This window comes from Diabrotica virgifera, chromosome 7 (assembly GCF_917563875.1).
Source record: "Diabrotica virgifera virgifera chromosome 7, PGI_DIABVI_V3a".
NCBI classification, from domain to species: domain Eukaryota; kingdom Metazoa; phylum Arthropoda; class Insecta; order Coleoptera; family Chrysomelidae; genus Diabrotica; species Diabrotica virgifera.
Window position 1 is genome coordinate 244,291,873 of NC_065449.1, and position 23,267 is coordinate 244,315,139.

Below are 23,267 nucleotides of genomic sequence, written 5' to 3' on the forward strand. Positions count from 1 at the left end.
ACGGATGATAGTTGCCAATCTTTATTGGAAGCTAAGCAAGCCTTCCAAAATAACATCCTCCAACAGCAACTGTCATTCATAAAATCAAATTATAGTTTTATCCAGAAAACTATAACTCAATTAGAATCCTCCAAATTATCATTGTTAGAGAGTACAGTTTTAATAAAAGAATTTGAGTCATTGTGTCAAAACGTTAAAGGTACTATTGGAAAGAAAATTTTTCAAAAATTTAAAGTAACCATGGAAAAAAATAGTGGTTACCAGGTTCTTTCTGAAGTGGTTCAAGTACTAGCTGGGACATTTTCCGAACCACTTAATTTAGAACCATCTATTATAGTAAATTTGAAACATGCCCCAGTTACTTCAGTTGATGTCGAAAGAAGTTTTTCTATTTACAAATATATGTATTCAGATAGAAGCCATAAGTTTTTATTAGAAAATTTTGAACATCATTTGATAATCTATTGTTAACACAATTCAAAATAATATTTATATGTTAAAATAATTGTATATGTTATGTATTTATAATATTGTAAGTATTTTTGTAAATAAAAAAATATTGTAAATATTTTTTACTACATGCTTATTTCCTAGATAAATATGCATATTTTGCATAAAATACTGCATATTTTTGCATAAAATACTGCATATTTATGCGCATATTTCATACTTTTTTATTTGCATATTTGCCTAAGTCTAATTATATCTTAATTCTGGCGTTGTGGTTCCAGTATAAGTTCTTTAGTATGTCTTTCCCATCTAAACCGACTTCTTGCAATCATTTTAATCGTTCTTGCACTCACTTAATAAAACACGAAATAAATTTGGAGAAAGAATGCCCATCCCGCTAACCCCACAATGTTACAAATCATCAACCAAGAAGTAGACAAGATAATAAAATAAGGAACTATCGAATCTTCCACAAGTGGTTGGAGTTCACCGATGGTACTAGTGCGAAAAAAAGACAACTCGTAACCTTAGGTTTTCTGTGCAATGTTGCTCGCCACTTTTTTAAAATAATATCTGCGCAAAACGGATATACCCAAATAGAAAAATAGCAAGAGTCAAAATATTATATTTACGCATATTAACGATCTTTTTAAAAACAACACAAATCCAACAAAAATAAACAATGCAATTACCAAATAAACACAAACATTTTGATTATGCATGTTCTTAAAAACACAATCTTCTGATAAAATTTAAATAAACGCAATTTTAGCTTAATGTCCTTGTTTAAGAACCAAAACTCCGTTTAAACGTTTAAATTTATTTTTACCAGTAATAACTATTTCATGTTAACCCATTCGCTGCCTGTCGAAGAGGATGGAACTTGGCTAGGAGCCATTCTGTTGAACGGCACCTGACTGAAGTAACCAAATCACCCGCTGGCACGTAAACGGCAGCGAATGAGTTAATAAAGATTCATTCGTTTTGTCAGAATTTATTATTTTTTAACATAAAAATAAATATTCTTAAAACGTACTATCAAATTTCCTTAGAATACACGCACAACCGATTTTTCCCTTAACAGTCTCACAAATATGTAACACTTAACATTTCTATTGATCATCTTGACGTTTGTATTGCCCATACTATAGAAGAGAAGACGATAGAAGATATAAGCCAAGCGTTTATTGGTTGGGTCCTAATTGAAGCGTCAGTGTCAAAACATTTTCCTAAAAACACCAAATTGTGGAAGAATTAAAAGTAAACAATATACAAATAGTGTGATACCTATTCTACGCAAAATGGAAATGTTTCATGCACTGATAAAACCTTTCTGTATGGAACAACGTCTCAATCAGTTAATCAGTAACATACACTTCTACATGGCAGCCCTATTTTCTATTCAAGGTAGCTCCAAAATACTTAAATGTTTCAACCAGTCCCATGACTCGATTAATTATTTTTAATTGAGCTTTCACATTGTTTACTGATTAACCTCAAGTTGGATTTTGGTATTATCTACTTTCATTCTAATTATATGCTCACTTTATTTGTGGTTTAGTTGTGTTACTCACTCTTTTGTCTTCCTTACTCCACCCTACTACCTCTCTTACTGTGATAATAGCTATGATGATTTTGGCTCTATAATTCTAAGGGCCGGTTGTTCGAACGCTAATCAACAATGATCACTATCAAATATTTAATTACTGTCACCAACTGTCAATGTCAACTGTTATTGGGTTGCTGAAAACATAATTGATTATAATTATGAGATTAGTTAATCAATTAACATAACAATTATTAACATAATTGATTAAGTAATTTCATAATTGTAATCAATAATTATGATTTCAGCAACCCAATCAAAGTTGACATTGACAGTTGGTGACAGTAATTAAATATTTGATAATGATCATTGTTGATTAGCGTTCGAACAACCGGTCCTAGGTGAGTCTTGGTCCATTGTCCATTGATTAGAATTATACAAGAATCAAACAATTAAAGTATGGCAACACTGCAAATGGCAAATAACTGAAGGTTATTAGATCCATTCCTGAACTGGTCTGGATTCGTAATTCCTAGGGACGTCCGTAATCGTACTTCCTGGGGACGTCCGATTAAGGTCCCATTACATTCTGACTTAGTGGGACCTGAAACAGACGTCCTGGGGACGTCCGTAATCGTACTTCCTAGGGACGTCTGGATTAGTAATTCCTGGGAACGTCCGATTGAGGTCCCCGTACATTCGGACTTAATTGGGACCTGAAACGGACGTCCTCGGGATGTCATGTGCTATCTGAGTATGTGCCTCCTGATGAAAGACTAATAAGTCTTGAAACCGCTAGGGGCACTTGCAGTGCTCCCTGATTGAATTAAAATATAATTCGGCTGTAGTTTCGTGTGGCAACGAAATTGAAAATGTTTATTCATTTTTAATTTTCATTTTTACTCTAATAGGAGTACGGGGGTCCATTCTCGTTGGAGCTTTACCACGCCGAGCAGATGGGACGTGAATTATAAATTGTAAAATTTCCTCATCTTTCTTTTCTCAGCATCTGTTATGGATTGCATTTTTAAAAGCCTCGGAGATGTAACCACAGAATGGTTCCAATGTTTATGATCTGGCAGGATATAATATAATGGTATTTTCAATATTATTTTGTGTGCAATTAGATTAGAAACTTAAACTTTTAGTTTTATATAGGTACCTCTGTTTGAGCTGTTTTTGAGAGCAATTTTAAGTAACGTCGCTAGGAAAAAATATGCTCTGTTTCCTGACATGATTCTAGCTGTTACATCTTTTCATAACTGTTTTCAACTCAGAAATGCTTAGAAATATTTGAATTCTTTGACAACTTCGAAATTATATGCATTTATCGGAATGTTTTGTCTTGTGACCACAAAATATTACCTAATATTATTCAAAGAATCCTGTTTGTCATACGATTATTCACTCTCATATAAGTGAAAGTTTACAGCTATACGACCAAGAAAGAACTCCAATACTTCCAAATAAATTGTTTCTTTTGTGATTGCTAATTTAATAGAAATTGTCGACCGCTTTTCTCAAGCTCCAATTTCTTTAACAGTTCAAATAAATTTGCTACATACAATACATTTAGTGTTGGATTACCTATATTTGATATAGCCCACTGAAGGAAGCGCTAAAATCGGCAACATTGCTTATTCCACCATTGTTGTTTATTTACTGTGGGAGAGCGGAGCGACGGAGTTAGGTCGGCCGTACACGGACAGCGTGAAGCAGTTGATATCGACTGCGTGAGAGACTGCGCGGTGAACTTATACATATTCGCTGCCATACACGTACCAGCTCAAGCAGTCACGATCGCTTCAAGCTGTCAACAGCATGAAGAAAATACATAATGCTCCTCGACAGCTCGAGAGCGGTTGCAAGGCGACAAGGGACAACTCAAGTAGTCAATAATTATCGACAACTCCAGAGTTCGACGACGATCGCTCCGTGTATGTCGCTCAGTAGTTAACTGCCCCAGAAGACCGTGTACGGCCACCCTTAGAATCGGTAAGAACCAGGTGCATTAGCGTGGGAAGTGGGGACAGTATGATCAAAGAATACTCGTTGGATGGAGTATTCTTTGCTATGATACTCTTCGAAGCGCAGTGTTGCCATGTATAGGGTGAATTGTATATTTAATTTAAAACTAAACATGCTGTATATTTTTTAATATATCCTTGTAAATACGTTAAACATTAGTAATCTAAAAAATAAAATGCCTTACCTGTGCTACTAATATTAAATATTAATTCACCAGTAATTCCCGGTTTGATTAACCGGTTGCAGCTTTCAGCCGACGTGGAAAACATTACTCCTGATATAACTTCTTTGTACATAAAACAAAATTTTCGAACACCGAAGGCCGAGTTACCTACTGGCGAGGTGATCAAAAAGTTTGTTCCGTTTTCTTCCCATCTGCCGTGGCAAGAATAAGCTGAAAATACAGATTTAATTTAAGAAACATTAATTAATGGTAATGATTACTTATTCCTGACTTGTTTTTTGTATACTGTTTCAATTCATTTAATTGATATAGTTGAGAGGATTTAATTTCAGTTCAAGCTACCACAAGTGCTCCTGATGAGAGGTGATTACTCCAAAACACGTATAGGGCAACGGTGGAGCTTGAAATGAAAAAAAATGCAATCGTCTGCTTTCATTTCAACGTTTTTCTCTATGTATATATTATTGTGTTTTAACGTATCAATCAAAGATAGAATAAAAATTTTAATTTTTTTAATATAACGCGGGCACATAAATTTGATACACCCTGTATATTAATTTGTAAGTATTTATTAGAAGTTAGCTTTCAACGCAAAGTGGTTTCTCCTTAATGAATTTTTCCATGAAGAATATTAAAAACATTTTTGTAAATAAAAGTGAAGTGAAAGTTATTTAGGATTAGTATTTTAAACCGATTGTTTATTACGGGAAATATAGAAGCCATAAGTAATTAGTTCTTAGAAAATTAAGGTAAAGAAAGTTTGGAATTTTGATCTTTTTGTTTAACCCCGAGTAAATTTTGTAGAACTGCCCGAAAGTAATTAGTATGATGGTAGAAATATTTTTGAAAGTATGAGTGGGTGTTTCGAATGAAAAAGAATGAGGAAGAAGAAATGTCTCTGATTGGTTTAGGCAATTTGGAATGGGAAGGAGAGAAGTTTGAATTTTCAGATAGTTTTGGAAAGAGGGATTATTGTGTTACGGGCATTCGAGAAGAGCAGTCAAAAGTTTTCGTGAGTAGTTCAGCAGCAAGTACTAGTGTTTTGTTTTGATAGTGGGAGTAGCCGAAAAGTGGTACGAGTGACAAATCAAATCGAGAAGAAATACCTCTTTGATTATGTACAGTCCAAGAGAGTAAGTTACAAGAATTATCATTATAAAAATTATTTGTGACACCAAGTAAAAAAGATACTTGGGTCTCAGGAGATTATTGTTGAGAGAAAGAGAGGAGAGAGATTTGGAGTTTATTGAACGAGTCCTGGTCAAAGGAAGCCTGGCTTGTGTTTTGGAGAAATAGTTGCTGGTATCCTGCTGGTTTTTTTGCTGAGAACGGAGAGGGCTTTGATTGGTAGCCTAACATAATCAACAAGGAGGAGCTGTTTGGGTCAAAAGGAGACATCATTGTGTGTGAATCAAAAAGGTCAGTCAATAACCTATGTGATAGATTTTTTTTATAATCAGAAGTTAAATTTTTTACGTAAAAGCATATGAATTTAAGATTCCAACATTTCAAAAATGTAATAGGAAGTATAAGTAATTTTGCGAATACCAAATTTATTTTGTTTAGCTGGGTTTATTAATGGTATCAAGAACAAAGCGATAAATATTTGTTTGAATTAGATTAATTTATATGATAAAAGTATATTTTGGTCAGTTATGCCCACATAATTTAATTGATAAATTTACAGAACATTGCTTTTGATAATAAAGGTAATTGTATGTTTTTATTTATGATTTTTCTATTTATTTCCTTTTCCTATTTTATCCCGATAAGGATCAACTAAGAGATACTGAAACCACGAGAGAAGATAAGTATAACATAAGATAATTTAGACATTTTTTTATATTATAAAAAGGCACCATGAGATTCTTTCTTAATTTTTATGTATGATTTGCGTTAATTAAATAATTGATCAAGTAAATAATAATTAATATAAAAGTAATAAGAAGCAGATCATAACAATATATTTTCCAAAAAAAAACCTTTTTACCACGTAATGGTGTAAGGCACCGCAAAAGATGGTGATTTTTGAGTAAACTGTAGATGTATGTATAGAGGGAGTAAAAGGTTATTCCTAACATCGTATAATAGCTTCCAGGTCGCTACTATGTACTCCGGCATGTTATGGTTATTATAATGGCCATTTATTTAAGAGCATTTCGTTTCAGTTCAAGCTACCACAACTGCTCCTGATGAGATGTGAATACTTCGTAACATGTATAGAGCAATGGTGGAGCTTGAATAATTTGAAATAAGTGCGATCGTCTGCTTTCAAAATCAATACTGTTTGTGTGTCTACGAAAACTATTATTTCAATTAGTTTAAATGATTGATCTTCGATGAGTGACGCCAAAAAAATCACTTCTGGTTCGGCGAAAACTATAAATTCCAAAAATGCGCGGCAAAAAAAGTAACTGCTCAATCCGTAAAGGCGAAGAAAGCTTATTTTATTAGAAAAATAAATTATTGTGCTAGCAACAAAAAAAAGACTGGTTCTTTCTCTCTAGCCGGTCGTCTTTCTCGATTTCTCTTAAACTCTCTGCATCTTTCTCTACCCTCTGCAACTCTGAAGCAAAGGTTTAATGGAGCTCCGACCTCTTTTGTAATATGGTCCACATACCTTATTGGCGATTTTCCCCTGGCTCTCGCTCCTTGCATCATACCCTGCAATATCAGCTTCTCTAGATTATCTCTACGTACCACATGAGCAAAGTAAGCGGTGATTATTTGGGTCACAATGTTTCGAAGTTTACTTATAACGTACAGCTGTCTAAGAATTGACTCGTTGGTTCTTCTTGCGGTCCACGGTATTCGCAACATTCTCCCCCAGCAAAACATTTCAAATGCGTCTATAGTGCGTTTATTAACTTCCTTCAAAGACCAGAATTCAGATCCATATACAAAAAATGGAGAAGACCATTGTTTTTACAAGACTTATCTTAGTATCCATGGTGATTTTGTGGCTTTTCCATACTTTGGTGAGCTTTGTCATTACTGTCTTGACCATGAATGACCTTCTATTTTTTTTCGTGCCTCTTTATCCTACGTAATTGGTTATGAGGATACCCAGATACACAAATTGATTTACCACTTTGATGTTACTGTTTCTAACAATGTCTGTCTTATTGTTATTTCTTCTATCTAGGGTCACAGTCATGGTTTTTGATTTATTTATAGACATCCCTGCTTTCAAACTCACTCGTTCTATTCGTTCTAGCAGCTCCTTCAATTTTTTCAAGGATTCGGTGTTAATATCATCTGAGTACCTTAAATTGTTGATTCTTCTGCAGCCAATGGATATGCCCGCTTCCCATTCTGGGATTGCTTCGCCCATAATGGCTTCTCCATATATTTGTTAAACAGAATGGGGCTTTTCACGCAGTCCTGCCTTACAACTTTGCCAACCCTGAACCTATCTGACAATTCTTCATATGCCCTCACTTTTGCTGAGTTTTTTACGTAGAGCTTTACTAGCAATGCCACTAGATGTTTTGGGGCACCTATTTCCTCCAGGTATTTCCACATTTTGTTCCATCTGACTCAGTTAAATGCTTTAGGTAGGCACTGTAATCAATACAACACACATAATATGTGCTTACATTGAATTCCCTTGTTTTTTCGATGATGTCAGAATAGCTCTCTGATACCCCTTTCTGGCATAAATCCTGCCTGTTCTTCTGGTATTTCAGGGAGCAGGTACGGCTTGAGTTTTTTAAGAGAATCTGCAACATGACTTTACTAGTTTGTAGTATAAGAGCAATGGTCGGTAATTGTCACATCATTTTTGGATCCTTTTTTGTGGATTGATACATAGACTGAAGTGATCCGCAGTCATCCGGCCACTTACATGTGTGCCATATGCTTTAGTAGATCCTGTAGAAGATGTCTACCCCCACTTTACCTGCTCCAAGGATCATTTCTGCTGTAACCTGATCTATACCAGGAGGTTTACGCTCTTTTAGTTCTTTGAATGCCGCTTCCACCTCTGGTTTTGTTTTGTTTTGTTTTGTTTTTTTATTTCCACGGGACAAGCCCAATAAAGTTACAATTGTTTACAAATTTTGGAACAATTTAGTATACTAAATATAAGTCATATATATATAACACATAAAATATAATAGTTAAAATAGAGTTAACATAAATAATATAAATTACATACAAAACAAATTAGAAACAGACTGGTAAAGGTGGACATAACAAAACAATTAAGAGGCAATATTAATTTGTTGTAAGTTGCGTATAAATTGGTTGGGTGTGGAACTAAAATTAAGCCTCTCGGTATTTTGATTTGCTAGACGTAACATTCTAGTTATAGGTTCATTGAGGCCATAATTACATCGATGAAATGGTACATGAAAAGTGGTTTCGACTGCATTTCGAGTATTGTATGAAGGAACTTTAAAACCAACCTTAGACAATAAATAATGACTATTTGCTGTACCATTTAACAAACTATATAGAATTTTCAAATCATGGTGATAACGACGTTCTTCCAGGGTATTGATATTTATAAATGCTCTAATTTCGTCATAACTGTAAAACCTGTTACTCCCAGTAATAGCTCTAATTTTAAATCCCAAAAACCTAAGGAATTTGTTTTGGACCTTTTCAATTTTTTCTGCGTAAACATTATAGTAAGGTGACCAAATACTACAACAGTATGCCAAGTAAGGTCTAACAAGAGAACAGTATAACAATTTTAGGGTATTGGGACTTTTAAAATCATAGCAGTTTCGTTTCATGAAGCCAAGCATCTGTAAAGCCTTTGAAATAATAGAATCAATATGATCTGCGAATTTTAGCGATTTGTCAAACAGTATTCCAAGATCTCTTATTGTATTAACACAATCTAGTGGTGTGTTATCAAGTTTATATTCAAACGGAATACACGTTCTACCTTGATAAAAACTAATTTTATGACACTTTTTGACATTTAGCTCCATTTCATTTTCTTTACACCAATTCTGTATTTTATTTAATTGAAATTGCAGATTTTCGCAATCGTCAAGACTAGATATTTTCGAAAAGATTTTTAAATCATCCGCAAACAAAAGCTTATCACAGTTTATATCTGCAATATCATTTATAAATATAATAAATAATAGCGGACCCAGATGTGAACCCTGAGGGACCCCAGAACTGACAACTACATCCTGAGATAGACAATCCTGGATCCTTACTGCTTGGCGCCTTCCTATTAGGTAGCTTTCCAGCCATTCAAGCAGTTTCCCATCTACTCCATCTACTCCATCTACTCTGGTCTTAGGAGTATTGGCATCAATTCAATATTATTTGCTATAATTGTGTAAAACAACCTCCATCTTTGAATTACCTATTTGTGTTTTATTTGTTAGTTTCTCCAGTGTCTCCCTTGATAGTATCATGATTTGGCGAAAAGTCACCGGTGATTTGTCTTATTTTAAGGAACCTATCTCTGGTTTCATTTTTATTTTGATGTGTCTCGACTTTCCGACATAATTCATTTAAGTAGGTACCTATTTCTATCAATCCTGCTCTGCATAGTTACAGAATAAAACCCTTCGTTTATCCGTGGCGTTGAGTGGGATTGAATATAAGCTGTAACTGCAATTCACATATATAAATGCAAAAAAAAATAAAAATATAGTTTCACCTTTTATATTATTATATTATATTTTTACAGTTTTTGAGAGTAATCTGTCTATTTTTTTCTGCTTTTTTAGTGGAAAACATGTTTCTTTATTCTACGCTGCATTTTACGCAGCATCAGTTTTTCACCGAGTAGCGCGTCGTCCTAGTCCTCTAGGTAAAGTCCATTCAAGTGTCCACTTCTTCTTCATCACTTTCGTCTGTCGTTGTCTTTTCGGCATTATCTTAGAATGTCTTCATATCCGACTGTTTTCCTGTTTTCGATGTTTGGTAACAGAATTTTCCATTACTTCACAATTGTTGAAGACTATACAGACTACCACGCATATGCGATTTTGTAAATATAGTCGAAAATAGTGAATGACTTGCAAAATTCTTTTGGAATATCCTTCTTCAATTTTTGAGCGAAGTAACATTGTTGCAATGACGCATTGGTTCACAGGCTGAACTAACGCAGTCGTGATGGAGGGTAAAAATTTGCGAAATATTTTTCCGCCAGCAGACTTCAGTAGGTATATGTGTTTTAGGATGAGAGGGGACATTGTCACTCAACAACACAGCTTTGTGTGACAATTTGTTTGCTTGTACAAATTTGACTTGGTAATGATAATACAGAGATCTAGATTATAACATTGGTTTTCATTAATATTAAAATAAGGTTCTGAATACATAGTAGCGGATAATCCGCTCGCGGATAAACGGGTGTTGACTGTAGATAATAGCCTGTATTTAATAATGTAGCAACATATCATATAATATAGCAACAACAAAAAAACCATACTCACAAGTGATTAAATTGGGCGCTGTGCAATCCATAGTAAACTCCATAGTATCATAACTAACGCAACCAATATTTAGGGTGGAAACCCCATTGCTATCACAGTCAAAGTCTTCGTCGACGCGTTTCACCCGCCTCCTCGTGTACTCTAATTCTTCAAAATATATCGACCGCCTCTCTTTCCGGAAGTAGAAATTCGAGTCAAAGTATTTGGGTTCCTCTCTCTGAGAATATTTATTGAGAGAAGTTTCTTGCTTGTTCTGTATGAGATTGTTCACCTCGAACTTTCCCATAAACGGACAATGCTGAGTTTCTCCAGTTGTAGCTGAAAGGTTATTATGTGAAAAATAAATGCTTTTATTCATAAGCAAGTATTACTACAAGCGTAATTGTAGCGTACAATAAAAAACAATGGAAAGGAAGACTTGAAGAGGCTTATGTTCAGATGTGGACGTGAATGGCTAAACGAAGAAGAAGAAAAAGTGTTATTAATCTTGTTATAGATGTAGATGTACTGATAGAAAGAAAGAGAGAAGGCTCCTGGGTCAATGCTCTTTGCTGATGATAACGTGTAGTGTAGGGGAACAAAGCAAAGAAACATTGGAGAAGGAGTTGGAGGGTTGGAAAAGGATAGGTTGAAAGGAGGAGTTGAAGGAGGAGAAAGAAGAACAGGTTTAAAGGAGAGGTTGAAAGGCTATTGAATAGGAAGGAATTAAGATTAGCAGGTTAAACATGGAGGTCATGTGGTTTGGAAGAGCAGGAACTGTTGCAGACATAGATTTGCTTGGAAAAAAATTAGGACGAGTAGGAGAAACTAAATCCCTTCGCTTCTGCATAAAGGAAAATGGGACACTAGACCGAAAAATTAACCACAGGATACAGACTGTTTGGGAAGACTTTAAAAATCGAGGAAGGGATGAAAGGAAAGATATACAAGAGTGTGATGAGACCTGCGTTGTGTACGACGGTGAAGTGTAGCCTATAAAGAAGATTCAGAAAAAGAAGATGGTAGGTAGCAGAAATGAAAATGTTACGATAGATGCTGGATAAGACTAGAAGGGACAGGATCCAGAACTACTTGATCAAAAAAAGAGCCGAGATGACTGCACTCTTGAAAAAAAAATTCAATATCAAAGACTACAATGGTTAGAAGTTGATGGAAGGGGAGGAAGAGGAAAACTGAGAAGAATATGGAAGGGACTATCTGACAATGGACTTGAGAGAGAAATGTTTTGGTGAAGAAGACATGATGGACAGAATGAATCTAGTAAAAAAGTGTGAGAAACAGCGACTCCTGAAAAGGGAAAATCTAAAGAAGAAGATGAAGATTCATAAGTAAGATTCTAGATACTTACTAACAAGAGTAACAAAAGGCAATGTGCTTTTATCGAAGAAACCAGGATTGCAGGCGTCTTCTCTACGATTCGTCTGCGTGCCCATTTGCATTTCCATTACGTGGACATCTCTGCGATAAAACGCGATACAAATGTATCCATTTTGGCTAAAAAGTAAATAAAATAAATAAATATAAATACATCTAAACAGTAATAATACAAATACATGTCCACTCTGTATATTTCTGTTCAATTTTCACATGCGACAAATAATCTAATATTTTAATTATTTATTATTATATTATATTATTAGTATTATTTTCAATTATTATTTCAATAATTTTCACCCTCAATTGTAAACTATTTCTTAATCCAACTTTTACTAATATCCTACTACTGACTTCACCCCACTCCCTGACATTTGCTGAGAACTAAAAACGCATATTCTCCCTCTCATAATTATTAGTCGCCGAAGGCAACAGTCTCTCTCAATAACAACTTCTAAATACCGCGTGGTAAAAAAATACCGCGAGTTTCCCTCTTCATTGTGAACCAGCAAAGGCAACAGATGTGCAAATATATCTCTCTTGATTGTCGACCACCGTTGGTGTCAGTTCTCCTCTCTGCCTTCTCCGCTTGAAGGTAATAGATACGTGTAAAATACTACACTTCTCTATCTTCGCTCTTTCTAGCATTATCGATCATGCTAGTAGGCTACTGCCTGTTCATTGCCATCAAGTCTTCCCCGGACGATGGGGTCCAGCATTCTCGCTATCGTTTTGGTGGTCTACCCTTTGCTCTTTTACCTACTGGGCTATTCGTTTTTGCGCTTTTAACGAGTCTGCTGTCCTCCATTCTCTTTATATGTTTCTTCCAATATCTTCGTCTCTGTCTGACCCACCTTCCTATATCTTGTATTCCACAGTTTTGTCTGATGTCTTCACTTCTTATTCTGTCACATAGAGTTTAGCCTTGTATATTTCTTAGTATTCTCATTTCAACTGTTCTCATCATTTGTAACGTTCTATTTGTGTCTGGTCTTGTTTCTGCCAAATATATTATAATAGGTCTTATTGTTGTTTTATATATTTTGACTTTGCTTTCAGTATTTAGATATTTGTTCTTCCGTACGATTTCTTTCAGGCATCCCGATATTCTAGCTGCTTTCAATTGTTTATTCTCTTACTCTTTTGGGAGATTTCCATAGCTTGTTATTTCCGCTCCAAGATATTTGAAGTGATTCACTTGTTCCACAGTTTTGGAGTCAATTTCTAATTTGCATCTTATCTGTTCTTTGGAAATTATTAGGCACTTAGTCTTCTCGGTGTTAATGAGCATATTTAATTCTTTAGCTTTAGTATTAAATGTATGTAGTAGAAAGGGCTCAATGAATCGTCTTGACGGATTCCTGTGTTTATTGTTGTCAAATGTCCTACTCTTATTTTTGTTTTACATTGTTTGTTAATATCGTGTACTAGGTTCATTATCCTGTGTATTAGCTCTTTTTCTCCCATTATTTCTAACACGTCCTTTAATCGCACTCTGTCAAAAGCCTTGGTCATATCGACGAAACACATATATGCAGTTTTAATAAATTTTATGATTTTTTCCGCTATCTGTCTGAGAACAAATATTGCATTAATGGTGGATCTATTTTTCCCGAGACCTTGTTGTTCTTCCCGTATGGTTATAGCTTTGGTGATTTCTTCTAGTATAGTTTTTGTGAATGCTTTGAGAGTGCTGTTAAGCAGAGTTATTCCCCTATAGTTTTCTGGATGTGTTTTCTCTCCCTTTTTGAAAGGAATTGGTATTAGTAAGGTTTTTTCCAATCGCTCGGTATTCTCATCTGTTCTTCTATAGGTAATATTCTTAAATAAGGTTAGTAATTCGTTCTGCAATTTTTTCCCTTTATTATCCAATTATCGTTGAATTAATGCCTCTTCTCTCTGTGGAACTGTGTAAATCGCTAATCCGTTATAGAAAAACTGCTAAAAACAATTAAACTCCGTACAACACTGCGTGTGAAACCGGCATATGTGACGTTGATCGATACGCGAGTGAAATAGTGACTTAGGTAAGATTTTTTATAAACTTTATTAGATATTTTCTGTAGGTATATCATAATCCCTTTCTAATAATCCTTGAATCAACAACCTAATACAATCCACACATGAAAGTATATCTATTAATACTTGAAGGGCCTAATGTGAAACAATGACAAGTCTCAAAAAGGTATAAGTGAGATATTTGACTTTCAATGTTAAAAATGATATTAAAAAATCAAGTAACAACTTTTATTGTTTTAGTTTAGAGATTTCGATGCATCATGCTCTATGAGACTATAGTTCAAAAAAAATATTAATAAAATTACTTGAAACTCGAGAAAAAACCGCCTTTATTTAAAAAAATGTGGCTTGTTACATTATTCCATTAATAATAAATACCCAAATTTTAGATATATATACGTAGATTCAGAACTTTCTATTATTGACTGAGTTCGGGGTGGTTTCAACCCTGTACGTGTTAAACAGTGTTTATTTCTTTGTCTTCATCAACTTGTTGGAATTTTTGACGGGTATGTTTGGTTTTGTCTTTTTTATTGACGGACCTTGTCCTACAACCAAATGCAATAATATAACAAGCCAAGTCACAAGCCACTACATTAATCTTGAATGTTAATAATGTGAAAAGCCACATTTAGGAAAAAAATACATATCGCTGTATTTTCATTACTTGAGTCACTTCTACATTATAAATAGTTAGGGTTACGGTCACTGTCATCGAATGTCAAGTCAACTGTACTATTTTTCTTACTAGAATCGTCAGAACTCAATATAGTCTAGTCGCCAGAGGGGTCACCGTGTCATATTTAATTCTGATGGACAAACTCAACGGTTTCTTATGGATTTTTGGCTGCTGATTACGAATTTCGAGGGGGGATTTCGATTCGAGTGGTCAAAAAATTGTTATAAACAATTTAATTGTTTATAAATTGTTTATAAGGCTCTGCCTCATAAACTAAAAGAGATAAAAAAAAATGTTTCAAATAAAATTTGTTACCTAATAAAAAACGAAGAAAAAACCGTTTACTAAACTTAAATCTAACAATTACAACTCAAGATATTGTAAAATTAGTGCACAATGCAAATTGCAAATTGTAAAATAAGTATTTTTCGAAGCTTTATCGATCGTAACTCGGCTTTTACGCATGCAAATAAGTCTTAGAAGGTGTCGTTTTAAAGCTTAATTAACAGGATTCCAAACAAAGTTTGTTAAATTACTTGATCTTCATTTGTTTTAAAGTTATACCCGTTTGAAGTTACAATTTTCTTAAAAATATTGTACATTCATTTGTTTATAAGGGTTTCAAGCAAATTTGAGCTATAAACATTTATACTTTAATGAACAATAATGATAGAAAAACTTAAAAGGAACAATTTGAGGTTATGAAAATGTTCATAAGTTTATTTTTGGCCAAGATGTCGATATTTTAATGGCGCGCGCTATGAGGCGCAAGATCGGCTCACCGCGTAAAGGTTCACGCGCTAACTTCTCGATGCAAATTATAATTTCTAAGTATACATACGTTATCTTCATTTTTCATTTTTGAAGATCCTAATAAAATTTTATCATATAATTCTTATAATTAAATCATCATACTGTACCTCGTATCACCTTTCATTCTATTTACATTGTCTTCTATTTTTTGCACTAAATGAGAAAAAAACATTAAAAACTAATATTTCAGAAGTATAACTAAAAAGTAAGTTGATATTATTTATTAATACTATTTTTACAAACTTTTTTTCATGCATCTGCAAATCTGCATAGAGATATAGAGGGAATATCAGCTTTTTTACATCTGCATAAGTTCTTAGCGAAATTTTAAAAGTTACATGGTGGTACAAGTCTGTTCTTGTAGGCAGTAAAACTAAAACTTTTTGAGGCTTCAGAGTCTAATTATCTAATATGATATCCATATAAAGTGGATCTAGTTCTTTTGCAGCATCATGAAGGCCCGTCAATTGTGTGTATGCCGCCACATCATAAATGCTCGTTTTATATGCAATGATGATGCTGCAAAAGAACTCGATCCATTTTTATATGGATATCACATATTGGCTCATTTTCATGCGTAGAAGCCGAGTTACGATCGATAAAGCGTCGAAGAATACATACTTACTTGACTGTGAGCCAATCTTGCGCCTCATAGCGCGCCATTAAAATATCGACATCTTAGCCAAAAATAAACTTACGAACATTTTAGTAAGCTCAAATTGTCCCTTTTGAGTTGTTTTATCATTATTGTTAATTAAAGTATAAATGTTTATAGCTCAAGTTTGCTTGAAACCTTTATAAACAAATTAACGTTCTTGTACTTAATGTACTAATGTAATTTTTTTAAGAAAATTATAACTTCAAACGGGTATAACTTTAAAACAAACGAAGATCAAATAATTTAACATACCTTGTTTGGAAGCCTCTTAATTAAGCTTTAAAAGGACACCTTATAAGGCTCATTTGCATGCGTAGAAGCCGAGTTACGATGGGTTAAGCTTTGAAAAATACTTATTTTGCAATTTGCAATTTACATTGTGCACTAATTTTACAATATCTTGTGTTCTAATTGTCGAATTTAAGTTTAGTAAACGGTTATTTCCTCGTTTTTTATTAGGGAACAAATTTTATTTGAAACATTTTTTTTTATCTCTTTTAGTTTATGAGCCAGAGCCTTATAAACAATTTATAAACAATTAAATTGTTTATAACAATTTTTTGACCACTCCGATCGAAATCCCCCTCGAAATTCGTAATCAGCAGCCCAAAATCCATAAGAAACCGTTGAGTTTGTCCATCAGAATTGAAAATGACACGGTGACCTCTATTTGGCGCCTAGACTAATAATTATCCGAATCGCTTACGCCCATGTTTGCCATTTTAATATGGCTTGTCATTATGTCGAGTAGATACTAGAGACAAACTAGGCCTATGCAATAGTGTGACCATAGATTTATTGGGCCATCTATTAACGAAGGGCTGAGATAATTTGTTAGTGGCTTGTTATACTATTACTTTAGCCAAGAATAACACTAACTCTTTTTGAACTCATGTGTGGCTTGTCATTGTTTCACATTGAAGCCCTTCAATTTTATATTATGCACATGCCTCTATTGTATAATTTATTTTTACGAACTCCCCAATTTAAATAAAACTAAAAATACTCACCAGCCCATAGTGAAATGCGTAATTAAAACCACTGCACTTTCATCTCTGGTTGCCTGTTTGAGCTGCACGCATATTACTTTCATGTCTATGCCAGTCGAATTGGTGATACGCAGCGTGGAATTCTTGTGGTGGAAACTGTACGTGGACGAATAATCTAATGTGTGCCAATGATTCGAATTTGCTATCCAATAAGGGAAGCGGCATTTGTTCAGAGGAAGAGCTGAAAACAAAATTGTTTAGAACACAGAGTAAAATCGGATTAAGTTGATTTTGATCGGGCGCAAAAATAAAAGGCGTAAATGTATATTTTTGTCAATTTTACGCAATGACACAAAAAAGTTGTTCTAATTCGGTTTATGTTATACTGTTGGCATCATGATAAGTAGATAGATGCCAGCAATATTGTAATATATTATGTGAAAATTGGTAAAGCGACGTGCCGGTCAACTTTGACCGTTTGTATCTCAGGAATCACTCATCGCCATTAAACTTTTTTTCTTTTAAAAGAAGCGACCTGTCACGTCCTTTCCAATATCGTTTTCTTAATTGAATTTAATCTAATACCTAGTTGCCGAGAGATTCTATTTGTTTATAAGCCAAAAATTGTTTATAACTTTAAAACATTCCTGAGGCAGCTTAAATAGTCCAATTTCAATTCTGTAAAGTTCGTTAGATAGGTATAGTGCCCTTTTCTACGAAAATCATATAAACTAATATCTCAAGATTTTAATAAAGGATGTTATTAAATACTACATCTAATTGTATAAAAGGTACATTCCATGTCAAATCACTCAGGCAAAAACTTTTGGATCTCCGATTTTTCTGAAACTTGGTGTATAGCTTCTGCGGGACGTAAAAATAAGATATTTAAGATCAAAAATCTTCTTTTTTTCTCAAAATGTTTTTTTATGCGATTTTACAGTGATTTGGTGTTTATTTAAATAAATTTGCATTTTCTATCGTAAAGTATCAATGGAAAAAATATTATTTTAATAGAAGGGACTCAAAAATGTCATTATATGGCATTATAATAAGTTATTATGATTCAAAACAAGTTTTTGATCAAATTTTATAGTGTAGAAAACGTTAAAATACCCTTTTTTACATTTTCCTCCATTCCCAAAATACATCATAATCGATTTGACTGAAAATTTGCCCACAGATAGCTAAAACATAGGACTTTAAGTGGTTAGAAGGATTTGAATTATACATATAACAATACCAAAAAAGTTACATGCAATAATATCAGACTCAAAAGTATATTAGTCCAGTCGGGATAGCATTTGACCTTGCATGCCGAGCTGCCCAAAATTTTATTTTTCCAATCTTTAGGGGGGTCAATAGTAGCTTAAATTTAAAATCGCGAAAGAATTCCTCCGTTACGTTAGCCGCCATCTTGATTTTAAAGGAGAAGCGTTTTTGCTCAGTATCTCCGCCATTTTTAACTTTTCGACAAAAATGGTAGGAACTGAAATTATTCCAAATAAATCGTAATTACGATTATTACAATTTATTTTTAACAATTTTTGTCGTGAGGTTGATATTATCCGAGTTACTTGTACCTACAATAGACACCTATACTTTTGATTATGACATTGCATGTAACTTTTTTGGTATTGTAATGTAATTCAAATCCTTCTAACCACTTAAAGTCCTACGTGTTGGGCAAATTTTCAGCCAAATCGATTATGATGTATTTTGGGAATGGAGAAAAATATAAAAAACGGTATTTCAACGTTTTCTACACTATACAATTTGATCAAAAATAACTTGTTATCTTAAACTTGTAACTTAAAACTTGTAACTTAACTTGTAACTTAAAAAATCTTGAATCAAGATAACTTGTTATAATGCCATATAATGACATTTTTGAGCCCTTCTATTAAAATATTATGTTTTCCATTGATACTTTACGATAAAAAATGCAAATTTGTTTAAATAAATACCAAATCACTGTAAAATCGCTTAAAAACCATTTTGAGAAAAAAGAAGAAGAAGAAGAAGAAGAAGAAGAAGACAATTCGACCTTAAATATTTGATTTCTACATCCTGTAGATGCTATGTACCAATTTTCAGACAAATCGGAGATCCAAAAAAATTTTTGATCCAAAATTGAGTGATTTGAAATGGAATCACCCAAAAACATTACCTTTCTTTAGTGTCATGGTCCGGCTACCTTCTGTAGCACTAAACAGACCATTACAAGTAGCATCCCCGCTTTGAGCAACTCTGTAATCAACCCCATCCAGAGCTTCTGAAGCAGCGCTGGCCTTTTCGTAGACGAAACATCGGTATCGGTCTTCATTGGAAGTTACGTGACTATGATATATCTTTCCTACTAAATATCTGGAGCTGCCCTCTTTCCATAAGGCCAAGCATTGCAATTCTTCAACTAAAAAAGAGGATACTTTTTAAAAAATATTTTAGATAATAATATCAAACATAATTTTGTATGATGTGGAAGTTCATTTTTGGCCTCATTATATTAGTCTAGTCTTAACATAGGGGTCCCGTGGGAAATTCTAGCTCGCCGTGATTTGGTGGTGGTATGATAGCTTTTTGGGTTGCTGAATCCAATGGAAGTGGTCTGGAAGCCCAAATATGGTGCGTTTAATTGTTATTAACAAATTATGGCAAAATTAGGTGTTTTTCAGGAATTATTAAAAGCCCTCTAAATAAATTGATAGTGTTAAGGTGAAACAGTAGCGATCAACAGGTAGCGAAAACGCGTTCCAAGATTGCGGCTGTAATTTTGAATATTTTTTCGAGATATTTGGCACACGTATTCGTAACATAATAAAGAATGGCGGTACAGAGCCCAATTTGAAGAATATATTAATATGTGGAAATTACTCCGTAATTAAATACAATATTAAAAAAACGAGCCTGTACCGCCATTAAGAAGAACAAAAAAATACACTTTCTTCAAATAAACTTTTTTATCCGATGCCTAGATTTTGTGTCATTTTGGAACTACTAAATTTTTTTATTTCATTAGTAGTTCCAAAATGACACAAAATCTAGGCTTCTTCTTCTTCTTCTTCATGTGCCGTGCTCGATTATCGAACGTTGGCAATTAAATTGGCTATAGTAATTTTGTTAACGGCAGCTCGGAAAAGGGATGCAGAGGATCTGTTATACCATTCTCTCAGGTTTTTAAGCCATGACGTTCTTCTTCGACCTGGCCCTCTTCTTCCGTCTACCTTGCCTTGTATTATTAAATGGAGTATATTATATCTCTCTGGGTGTCGCATAACATCGCCAAAATATTCAAGTTTTCGATTTTTAACTGTTCTGACGACTTCTGTGACTTTTCCCATCCGGTGCAAAACAACTTCGTTACGAACTCTATCCACCCAACTTATTCGTAGGATTCTTCGGTATACCCAAATTTCAAAGGCTTCCAATTTCTTGAGAAGAGTATCTGTTAAAGTCCAACCTTCGACACCGTACAAAAGAGTAGAAAACACATAACATCTCACTAATCTAATTTTAAGATTCAAAGTAATGTTGTTTCCACATAAAAGTTTCTTTATCTTAAAGAATGCAGCTCTGGCCTTCTCTATACGTATTCTAATTTCTTTGCTCATGTCCCAGTTCTCATTTAGATTACAACCAAGGTAGGTGATACTGTTAGTTCTTTCTAATTGTTCACCATAAGCTGTTACTACTTCCGGTTGTATTGGCGTCTTACTGACAACCATCACCTTGGTCTTTGCGGTGTTTAGCTTGAGTCCATATTCATCACACGTTGTGGTAATCCTATTAATCAGATGTTGAAGTTCTTCATAATTGCTCGCAATTAACACCGTGTCATCCGCATATCTCAAATTATTAATATTGACGCCATTCATTTTGATACCACATTGAGCATTATCCACTGCTTTATTGAAAACAAACTCAGAATAGATGTTAAATATTAGTGGGGACAAAATGCAGCCCTACCTTACTCCTCTTCGTATTTGAAGTTCTTCAGACGTGTCCCAGCCAATCCTGATGTTTGCACGTTGATGCCAGTAAAGATTTTTGATAATGCGTAGGTCTTTATCATCAATACCCACTTTCTGAAGAATAGCAATCATTTCCGTATGTTTTACCCGATCAAAGGCCTTCTCAAAGTCAATGAAACACATATAAACCGGATGTCCGACATCTCTGCATCTCTGTACCATAACCTGAATACTAAACAGTGCTTCTCTGGTCCCAAGGTTATTGCGGAATCCAAACTGTGTATCACCAAGCTGTTCTTCTATTTTTTGGTACATCCTAGAGTGCAAAATTCGTAGAAATATCTTTAAAACATGACTCATCAAGCTAATGGTTCGGTAGTCACTACATCTTTTCGCGTTTGCTTTTTTAGGTATCGTCACAAAAGTCGACAGCGGCCAATCCGTTGGTATATAGCCAGTTTGATAAACTTTATTAAAAAGATGAAGGAGAGATCTTTTACCTGAATTTTCGAAGAGCTTTATTATTTCATTCGGTATTTCGTCTGGTCCCGTCGCTTTTCTGGTCTTTGCTAATCTTATTGCATCTATCTAGGCATCGGATAAAAAAGTTTATTTGAAGAAAGTGTATTTTTTTGTTCTTCTTAATGGCGGTACAGGCTCGTTTTTTTAATATTGTATTTAATTACGGAGTAATTTCCACATATTAATATATTTTTCAAATTGGGCTCTGTACCGCCATTCTTTATTATGTTACGAATACGTGTGCCAAATATCTCGAAAAAATATTCAAAATTACAGCCGCATTCTTGGAACGCGTTTTTGCTACCTGTTGATCGCTACTGTTTCCTCTTAAGGTCATCTCTGGTGTATTTTTGGTCGTTGAATCGAATACGACTAATCGCGATTACTCAAAATATATTTTTATTTTGTTAATAACAAAATAATTAAATGTTGAATGGGGTTCACTCAAACAAAATAATTGTTTATTCACCGAAAAAGCTCGAAATAATGCGCTACCTACAGCAAGTTTGTAGTCTTTTCATAGTATTTTGATACTCTTAATCGATTGCCACTAGTCGTGATGGCTTAAACCACGTTTCGACTTTGTTATTAATAAATTATTGCAAAACGAACGGTTTATAGTACGTTTACTCACGGTTTTTGCTCTAAAGTTTAAAAAACCACTTGAATTGACATGAAATTTGGCACACACGTAGCTAACATGTCAAACAAAACAAGTAATATTATGTCGATGTGTGATTTTACCCTGGGGACGAGTTTCACTCCTTTTCGGTGGTGAAAAAAGAAACCTTTAAAATGAGTCCGGAAGTGGATAAATTGATTAATTCTAAGCAACTTTTGTTCTATACAGTTTTTTCACTAAGTCAATACTTTTTGAGTTATTTGCTAGTGAATATGTTCATTTTTCACAAAAAAAAACACGTTTTAGGTGGTTTTATAAGCACTTTCGAACTGATGGAACATACAAATAATATAAATACAACATATGTAAAGCAACTTGTGAAGCAGTAACGATTAATTTCATTTGAGATGCTTATTAGGCGGTGATTTTCCCGTTTTTTACCTAGCAAAAAAAAGGGACCAACTTTATTTTGAGCGTAACTTGATTATTTTTGATACTGGATACTTTTTCAAAAAACAATAGTAAAGTTTATTTTAAAAGCTTTAAAAAAAGTGTAATGAGTTTTTCTCAAAAAGTGCTGCATTTTTTGGTTGTTTTATGTTGAAATATTCGATTTGGAATTTGACGAATATGAACCTGTTGTTCATTAGTTACAACTCCGCTTCTACTGGGTCTACGGACCTCATATATACACCATTTTGTTCACTTTTTTATAGTCTATATTTTTGCTAAGAAAATTTATTTGAAAAAATACTTACTTTTTGAGTAATTTGCGAGAAACCGTCTAAAAACGTAGGTTTTTTGTTGAAAAATGAACATATTCACTCGCAAATAACTCGAAAAGTATGGACTTAGTAAAAACACTGTAGAGAACAAATGTTTCTTAGAATTAATCAGTTTATCCACTTCCTGACTTATTTTAAAGGTTTGTTTTTCACCCCCGAAAAGGAGTGGAACCTATAATTTATTAATAACAAAGTCGGAACGTGGTTTAAGCTA

General features: G+C 33.9%; 1 protein-coding gene across 1 annotated transcript in view; it reads right to left on the reverse strand.

Moving 5' to 3' along the window:
- Positions 1 to 535: 535 nt before the first annotated feature.
- The window catches only part of LOC114329455 (uncharacterized), a 126,595-nt gene continuing 103,863 nt past the window's right edge, over positions 536 to 23,267 (reverse strand). Inside the window, exons 6-11 of the mRNA XM_028278570.2 lie at positions 19,324 to 19,566; positions 17,175 to 17,394; positions 11,970 to 12,115; positions 10,622 to 10,939; positions 4,209 to 4,418; positions 536 to 1,679 (exon numbers count right to left, since the gene is read on the reverse strand). Of these exons, the coding sequence (XP_028134371.1) occupies positions 1,570 to 1,679; positions 4,209 to 4,418; positions 10,622 to 10,939; positions 11,970 to 12,115; positions 17,175 to 17,394; positions 19,324 to 19,566 (1,247 nt within the window). The 3' untranslated portion in view covers positions 536 to 1,569. The remainder of the gene's footprint in view (positions 1,680 to 4,208; positions 4,419 to 10,621; positions 10,940 to 11,969; positions 12,116 to 17,174; positions 17,395 to 19,323; positions 19,567 to 23,267) is intronic.